The sequence below is a fragment of the Microtus ochrogaster genome, unplaced genomic scaffold, assembly GCF_000317375.1.
Source record: "Microtus ochrogaster isolate Prairie Vole_2 unplaced genomic scaffold, MicOch1.0 UNK3, whole genome shotgun sequence".
Classification (NCBI taxonomy): domain Eukaryota; kingdom Metazoa; phylum Chordata; class Mammalia; order Rodentia; family Cricetidae; genus Microtus; species Microtus ochrogaster.
In genome coordinates, this window is record NW_004949101.1 from 2,645,887 (window position 1) to 2,655,173 (window position 9,287).

General features: G+C 43.5%; 1 protein-coding gene across 1 annotated transcript in view; it reads right to left on the reverse strand.

Moving 5' to 3' along the window:
* Cfap61 (cilia and flagella associated protein 61) overlaps window positions 1–9,287 on the reverse strand; it is a 265,147-nt gene that overhangs the window by 77,734 nt on the left and 178,126 nt on the right. Inside the window, exon 21 of the mRNA XM_026788484.1 lies at window positions 3,665–3,839. Coding sequence (XP_026644285.1) covers window positions 3,665–3,839 — 175 coding nt within the window. The remainder of the gene's footprint in view (window positions 1–3,664; window positions 3,840–9,287) is intronic.

Here is a 9,287-nt window from a genome sequence, read left to right on the forward strand (position 1 = left end):
GGATCAACCTACCCCTGGGCAAGACCCTATTTCAAACATAAAAACAAAACCACTGTGAGTCATCTTCACTTGTAGGCACTAAAACCTTCTTGAACATCCACTGCATACCAGGCTTGGTATGAATACAAGTGACATTGAGAAAAATTACAGATACACACACACACATATATATACACACATATATATGTACGTGTATATATGTGTATATATCTATCTATATCTATATATATATATGACATGGCTTGGAATTTCAGCAAACTCTAGATTCTAGATGTCTCTATGACATTGCTGCTATAACAGTTGCTTTCCTTTCAAAGAGCAGCTCCAGGAATACTGCAGAGGCATTTGACAGTAGTAGAGGGGGCTTGAAAGTCCAGTGATGAACCTGGGGTCCCAGAGTTTAGAGGGGAAGTAGACACAAGTCCCCATCCCTAACTTAGAAGCTATTGTCAATCACTCGCAAAAGAAAAATAAGTTTTCTCCACCAGCATTTCAGTGGCTGTACAAACCACACTTGAGGCCCAGGAGTAGACGCCAACACAAAATGAACTCAATGGTATTCTGGGAGATTGGAAGACTTTTGATTTTATAATGCTTTGTTCAGGTATTTTTTTTAACTTTACTTTTTTTTCTTATATATTATAGTTTCTAATTTTATTTTTATAAGTTGTGCTTGTGTGTGTGTGTGGTGTGTTTCCTTTGATTTTTCTTCGTTTTTTTTTTCTGTTTCTTTTTTTTAAAATTCCAGTTTGTTTGTTTGTCTATTCGTTTTCTAAGGAGAGATAGAAAGAAGGAGTGGAGTTGGATGGGTAGAGAGGTAGAATCTGGAAGAGATAAGGGAAGGGAAACTGGGATCAGAATATATGGTATTAACATTTATTTATTTTTTTTAATAAAAAAGTGAACAAGCAAATCTAGCGATGAGATTCACACTGTTCAGTTAGGAGACAAGGGGTCATCAAGAGGACCACATGGGGTATGCAAATGCTTCCCATGCAGGCCTCCCCTCCCAGAGGACACACTGTCAGCTGGGGCAAAGCCCAGGGCATGTTCGTTAGAGGGCTCTAAGCAGAATCCTCTTTTCAAGCTGCCTTTGCTCTGTGCTGTATTCTAGAAGCTCCCACAGAGGTAGCTGTCTGTTGCTGGCTCTTGGCTCCCACGTGGAGATATGCTTTCTGTAGCCAACTGGGCGACTGCCCTAGGCACACCTGTCCTGGGATTCTGCTCAGTGGGAGGAGGGATGGCTCCGAAGGGGTGTGGGGTACTGGAGGAAGGGACAGGAAAATAAGTTCAAGACCAAGGCCTGAATGGGACTAACTAAAACCAGGCCTGAATGTGACTTGAATTATGGAAAAGCTCCAAAGAGAGTTTCCTAAGGCAGGCAGGAGGTAATGCTTTCCTTCTTACGTCTTCACACATGAGAAGTCCCTTGAAAAGGCCTCTAGACGGAGCTAATTTAACTGGACTGAGCTGGGCTCCTCAGATACCCTCCAAGCTTGGACTCTGTCTGAGTGCTAACAAGCCATACCTGGGTGATGGTGCGGGGGAGAGCCTGCATTTAAGACAAGGGACTACTTTTCACACATTCCTTATGGCCCTTGAGTGGAAAAGAACAGACTCTCAGAGTGGCTTCACAGTGGCAGCAGACAGTCCTAAATCTAAATAAATAATAATAAAAAAAAAAGCAGTCCTCTTAAAGTAAGTTTCAGAAAACCACCGACTCTGAGAGCCAGTCACATTCACAGAGGTTCACTGAGGGCAAGGCCTTCCCTCACATTTGAGAACCAAGAGAACAAAGAAGAAAGGCAGCCGCAGGAGACTGGAGTGCTTCTTGCTTGTCTGCTCTCAGGTTCAACCTGAGGAGCTTGCATTGCTGCTCTCAAAGGCCCCATTTCTTGGTCAGGATGCTCCCGTAGTCCCATCACCTCAGACACTCCAAGTTCAAGGTTAAAACCCTGTCCACTGTCAGGACAAGCTGCCATCCTAGGATAAACAGGCTGTGTTCTTTGGCTCGTCTGCTGTCAGGGAGTTGATGTTCTGCGTCGAGTCTGATAATTTGATGTAATTTGGCCCAAGTTCTATGGATTAAAGAGAACTCAGTAAACACGGCTCATTACCTGGTACTGTAAAGGTTTCCTGGCACACAGCCATGCTCAGGCATTTCTGGGGCTGCTCTCTTGCTGTGGCCCCAGAGATGAATATTTGCAGTAGACTGCATGCCCTGACAGTCTAAGATACTTCCTAGTGCCTTATGATGACCGCACACTGACACTCATGAAATCTTGAAGCCTACACAGGTCAATCTGGAGGTTTTTAAAACTATGGGGGTTATTAAAAAAAAAAGAGTCAAATGCGGAAACATGTTTAAACATATGTAGACACAAATCTGAAGATGTTTTATGACAGATTTACAGCTGCCTGCTGGATTCATGTGTTGATCCCACCTCTGGCAGAGGTTCTAGATCCATGTGGACTTTTGATGACTCAAATCCAACCTTTAGGTTACTTTTATTTCAACTCCTCTAAAAACACGGCAAGAGCCAGAATCGCCTTGGGGAGCTAGTATTCGCCTAAGCTAAAAACCTGACAAGGAAAGCACGTTGAAGAAAATTACAGGCAATCTCATTCATAAATTTAGAGACAAATAGTTCATATCATACTAGCAAATAGAATCTAGAAATGGGAAGAATGCCATTCGATCCCCATTAACTGCTTCATGCCCTGAATACACTAACCTCAGAAGTTTTGAAAGACCTAAGTCATTAACTGAAAATCAGAAGGAACTGTATTTAATTCTATTGCATTGACTATATTAATTAATGGAGGAATACTTAACACATGAAGATATTTAACTTGGCAATTTGATGCCCACTTTCTGGGCACTTAGGGGTCTTTATGTCCTTGGAGGATGAGAACCTCGGCTCTCCCCATAGGTAGCCGTGGGACTCAACCTGATCTTAGGGAAGATGAAGGGCTGAATGCATGGTCACGTCTATTTCCTGGCTCCCAGGTTTCAGCCAAAAACATGCGGGCAAAGCAGGCTCTGTTCTAGTTGTTTCACGAGTCAAACAATTTCAAAGAAATCCAAACAATGGCGAAGAAGATGCCTGCGAAATGCTTTTGAGTGGCGCAGGCATTTGTACAAATGTTTTACTTTCACAGTTGGGTTCAAAAAGTGCTCTGCAGCTCGAATGCATCTGTTTACGGGAGGACTGCGCGGGCAACAGCAAGAAAGGGAACAATGGGTCCTGAAAAGAAGAAAAGGGCCCTTCCAACGCCCGCCTTTCTTCCTCCTCCTGGCTCTTTTCAGCTTCACAAAGGGAGACATATTTTCCATATAATTGCTAAACATGTTTGCTTATTAAATTATTCTTTAATTAGTTAATGATTTTAGCCATGCTTTGCTCTTCGGATATTCATTTTGTGTAATAAAATAATTATAGATAATTAAACTATCTCAAGCCTTTTTCTTTCCCTCAGAAAACATTCTGGGTATCCAAAAATGACAACAAGTTGTAAATTAATCTGGAAAACAAAGCATGACAGATGAATGATTTGGTTGGAATTAATTAGACACTAATTATACACTGGAACTAGATGAAGAATGAGCCTCATTATAAAAATAAAATGCTATTCTGAAAGGCTGCAGTCACAGTAACTTTACCTTCTGTGAGGATGGAGTTGCTTCTCATCCAAATGAGTGCCTTAACACAGTCTTCCTCGTCATTGAGAATGAAGAGGTTGTGCGGGACTTTCCCAGTGTACCTTAGCTCTCTCTTCTCCACAACTTCTCTGTTCGTCAGATGTTTATCGATATCAGCCCCTGTGGGGCATGGAACCTGAGGCGCATTACAGAGAAACGGTCAAATCAGTGGTGATGTGATTGGAAGAAAATAAAGTCTATATCCATACTCTGGCATGGCCTTTTTTGTCCCCAGATATAAAATTCGGTTCTAACAGAGAGGGAAAGAAATACACAAATAAGAAAGCAGAATGGCCACTTTGAGGCAACTCTTAGAACAAATTGCTCGACTTATCCAATGCTGTCATCGTTATTTCAAAACTCAGTGGCAGAGACCAGCCAAATATTCCATTCTGAGCCATCCTGTTCTTGTTAGTCAGTCATTCAGACAGGGACAAGTGAAGGGACAGTTTCTCTCTGTGCTCCAATGGCTGGGGCCTTGGCTGGGAAGAATTGGCAGCTAATGGTGACTTGATGCTCTGGGGGTAGACTCATCGGCACATAAAGATCAGACCTTTCTCTTTCCTCCAAAGAATATGCAGAGTATCTTTTTGTTGTTGTTTTTTTTGTTTTGTTTTGTTTTTCAAGACAGGGTTTCCCTGTGGCTTTGGAGCCTGTCCTGGAACTAGCTCTGTAGACCAGGCTGGTCTCGAACTCACAGAGATCCACCAGCCTCTGCCTCCCGAGTGCTGGGATTAAAGGCGTGCGCCACCATCACCCGGCTTATGCAGAGTATCTTAAGCTAACAAGCTGCAATCAGCCATCTGAAGGTTGCTGCTCCCTGTGATCTGGAATACCCACTTAGGACTTGAGCACCTCACACTGGGGCAATTGAGTTTCCAGGGAAAAGGTCTTGAGAAAGGAGCTTCACACTCTTCTTTAGCTGAGTCCTGGGACTCCAGAAGTTTCTCCATACAAGATTCTGTTCTTTACAGGGTAGTTATAGGGGCTTGCTCACAATCAGGGGATAAAATGCCTTAAGAGGATTGGAGCGCTCTGGATCTAGCAGATATGGATATGGATATATATGTGTATGGATATATATATACACATATATATGCATACACACACATATATGGAGAGAGAGAGAAAAAGAGAGAGAGAGAGAGACAGAGAGAGAGAGAGAGACAGAGAGAGAGAACTATGTTCCGCAGGTGCCACTACGTTAGGTGCTGATGTTCAAGTCTACAGAGGGACCACAGCGAATACAGAAGATCAGTGTTTACTTATAAAAGGTCTAAGACTGTCATTATTCACCTTATCAGGAGAGAAATTCTCTACTTCATTCTCTCTCCCCCTCTCTCTCTCTCTTGCACACACACACACACACACACACACACACACACACACCTTGCCCTTGTATTATTTCTGTTCTCTTGCTGTTGTCACAAGCATGAATGGAAATAGAAATTTTCCTCTGCAATAAGAAAAAAATAACAATAAAATCACAATAAGGAATGGTGGCCAGCATTGGTCGTTCATGCTGAGGACACTCTGGCAACCAGAAGTCTTGTGCCTTAGCCCAGGAGTTCAGCCATGCCTCAGCCCCATCCAGTCACTGCCAGAGCACGGCACAGGCTCAGGATGGCCAGATCTGATTCCTCAAGAAATGTCAAAGCCTTGGGTTTGCATGTAGACTCTTGACTTTTTATTTTTGATTCAAATTAAAAACCAAACAAACACTGTTGTTGACGCCAAATAAAATGGCACAGTTGCTTGAGATTGCTCGGTAGGCCACTACTCTGGCCCTTCGCTCTGGCTGCCAGGTGGAAATGGTGTAGGCAAAAAGGCAGCCCAGGGAAGTAAAGGAAAATTGAAACTTTGGTGGAAGATCTTTGTGGACCGTGTGGCGCATTCACAGTGGAAGACCTATAGCATGAGTCAGGAAGAGTTCTACAGTGACAATGACAAAAGCTTGCCTGCGGTACAAGACCTCGGATGAATCACGCCCTTCACGCCCCCTCAGTCCTTGACTACAGTCATTTCATAAAACGGGAGAGGGCATAACAATGACTGTGAGGGTGGAGTCAGCCATCCTGATTGTCTCAGGGAACACTGAAGGATCATCACCACCCTGATGAGGATTCCACGGGCAGCCCCATTCTTCTCCCAGGCATGAGCATTCCTTCTGGAAGCAGACTTTCAGACTATGAGATAACACAGTATTTTCTGTCTTTCAGGGAAGATGTCCTAAAATCTGGACCATGAGATATGAACTGAATTCTTCAAAGAAACCTTAGGAGGGTCTGAGCACTGACTAGTCATCTGGTCAACCCCACGGCTTCATCCCTATAGCTAAGTATCTCAGTGACTTCAAGCCTCTGTAGGAGCGCTTTGTTCTTTCTTTTCCTCAGTGTGATTCTAGAAAATGAATAAAATTGTCAACACTTTTTGTTCCGTGATGTATCCTTTGATATAGTCATGTTCAGCAGAGAAAGCGTTTGGGGCTGCTGTCTACACTGGCATCATGAAGTTCGCCCTCTATTACGACTTCTCTTTCTCCAACTTTCCTTTGCTGCTTTTTGTGGGTTTGCTTCTATAATCTGTCACTGTGTATTTTTCCACTAAAGTATTTTAATGTTTTATATTTATTTTTTACATTTGTGTGTGTGTGTGTGTGTGGTGGGTATGTGAGTGTTGGTGCCCATGAAGGCCAGAAGCATTGATCCTTTGGAGCTTGAGCTACAGGTAGTTGTGAGTCACTCAACATGGGTCCTGGGAATCCAATTTAGATGCCTCAGAAGAGCAGACTGAGCGGTCTCTCCAGCTCTTAAAACTTTATGTTTTTATTTTTTTTTCCTAGAGAGGGCATGCCTGCTGGGGCACTTGTGGAGATCAGACAACAAACAGCAGTCAGATTTCTACTCCCGTCATGTGGGCTCCAGAGTTCGCACTCAAGGCTGTCAGTCTTGGCAGCAAGTGCCCGTATCCAACTAAGTCATCTCACTGGCCCCTCACTGGCCCCTTTTAGCTATCTCTCCAAAACTGATTGATTTTCATTTTTATTGATGTGTAAGTGTGTGTGTCTGTGTAAGTATATGCCACGTGTGTGTTGATAGCCTTGGAGACCAGAAGACAGGACTGGATTTCCTGGAGCTGGAGTTACAGATGGTTGTGAGCCACCTGATATAAGCACTGGGAACTAAACTCAGGTCCTCTGCAAGAGCAGCAAGTGCTCTTAACCAATGAGCTATATCTCCAGCCCCTTAACTGTCTTTTTATTTTTTTTTAAAAAAAAACAGTCATTTTGATTGGATGCTTTTCTTGTATTTCAAATTTCGTGAAAACCTGGTCCTAGTCTTACATCAGTTTGCAACCGTGACATTCTCTGTCCCAACTTGCGTTTCTGCTTATGTCGTTCTGGTTTGTACTTGCACCACTGCAGCCTTTGCCTTTCTCTTCTCGCCTTTTCCTGGTCCAGGGTTTCGTGGGTGAATTTCTTTGTGCTGCTCCTCAGCATACTTTGGTTCAGTTCCTCTCAACTGGCAGGCAGACTCCGCCACTAAAATGATCCCATCAGGCTGCGGTGCTTGTAGACAGTGCCCACTCCTCCTTAGCCACACCTCTTCTCCATCAAGTTCCTGATCTGTTTTACCCTGGTTTACAGTGGGGATTATATTAGTAGGTATGTTCAGAATGTAAATTATTTGTAAATTATTTCCATTACTGCTTGAAATCATCCATTGAATGGCCACCTATGTCTTCTAACAACTGGAAGACTCTGAATTCCCTGTCTGTTATTTGGAGTACAAGTTAAAGAAAACAAACAAACAAAAAACAAAAAGAACAACGACAACAAAAACCCACAAGAGATAATTTTCCTAAGGTCTTGCATATAAAGAATGGCCTCTGAGACCTAGGTGGACACGTGGCTCTCAAGTTATCACATTTCCTCTAGAATTCCGTGTCCTTACTTCTGCTTTCTTTTGTCATTTAGTACCAGACAGGAGATTGTTTATGCCGCCATTATTTTTATCCTTTTAGGGGGACCATTTGACAATCTGTTATTTTTCTTCTTAAATTTGTTCATTGCCCCCCATCATTCTCACAAAACAATGAGAAATGCCTCACTCGTTGACATTTGCCAGAACGTAACTAAATGAAAGAGGGGAAAAAAAAGTCTTTGATTTTGCTTGGAATCAATCAAGTGAACAATTCTTTTCTGGGGTAAGGAGAGTTTTCTGCTAACATTTTTAGATTCCTGTCACAAGCCTGTCCAGAGATGAGACACAGATTCCAGTTCTCAGACGAGAGAGTCCCCTTTCCCCTTCACCATCACAGGAGTGTCCTTCTTGGGTCTCTTCCTGGGAGGGACACCAGTGTGCATAGTCCTCACTCCCAATAAGTTTGTACTCTTTGCTTTATTTTCTTTTTATGTCCCCCCTACCCTCCCAGTACACCCTGGAGATCTCTTTTATTTCAAATCCATGCATCCCTCTTTGGGCCCTCCTTGTTATCTAGCACCTCTAGGGCTGTGGATTGTAGCCTGGTTCTCCTTTACAGCTAATATCCCCTATCAGTACGGACATGCCATGTTTGTCTTTCTGGGTCTGGGTTCCCTCACTCAGGATGATTTCTTTCCTAGTTTCATCCATTTGCTTGCAAACTTCATGTCATTCCTTCAGCCACACACTTTTGCTTGCCAGGATGGCATGTACCTGCTGTAGACTCCATGATTCTGAGCCACACCTAGCCTATTCCTACTGCTTTGTCTCTCTTGTCTTCCCATCTACTGGCTTTTGGTGGCCACCATCCCTTCAGAAGCCTATGCCTCCGTATTGTTTTGGTGTTTGCTTGCTTGTTTGTTTTCTTGGCCAGAGACAAACTCATTTGACTTTGACAAGTTTGGTTATTCCTCGTTTAGTGAGGTAGCGCAAATCTGGGCATGAGAAGACATCTCCCACTTTTCCATCCAGTTCATGAGCACATGGCTCTGGGACTTCACTCGGAGCAAGCTGGGAGTGGTGTTCAAATCTGGCATGTGCTCGCCAACAGAAATGGGCTGAAGAGATGGCTCAGCAGCTAAGAACACTTGTTCCTCTACTCCAGGACCCAAGTTTCGTTCCCAGCACCCAATCTGTAGCACGATCAATAAAAATCCAGAGACAGAAATTGGGATTCAACCCAAGGGTCCGAAAAACAAAAACATCCAGCCATTGTCTCTTACCTTGACCTCAGTTCAAACTGGCAATCCTGCTTCCAGGACTCTCAGAAAGAGACTGAGTGAGAACTGTCTCCTCCCGTCTTACATTCCTCTCCAGTGCTGGGATTACGGTTGTGCACCAACCACTGCCACTCAGTTTCTTGGGCAAACTAGTGTGACTACTGGGATTAAAGGTGTGTGTCACTGCTGCCTGATCTGTAAGGTTGAACAGTGAGGCTGTTTTACTCTCTGAACTTCAGGCAAGCTTTCTTTATTAAAATACAAATGAAATATCACTACACACATCATCCCTGAACTCATATCAGGTGACTCGCAAACACCTGGTGATCTGATGCCCTCTTATGGCCTCTGCAGACACCTCCACAAAGTGGGAATCATGTA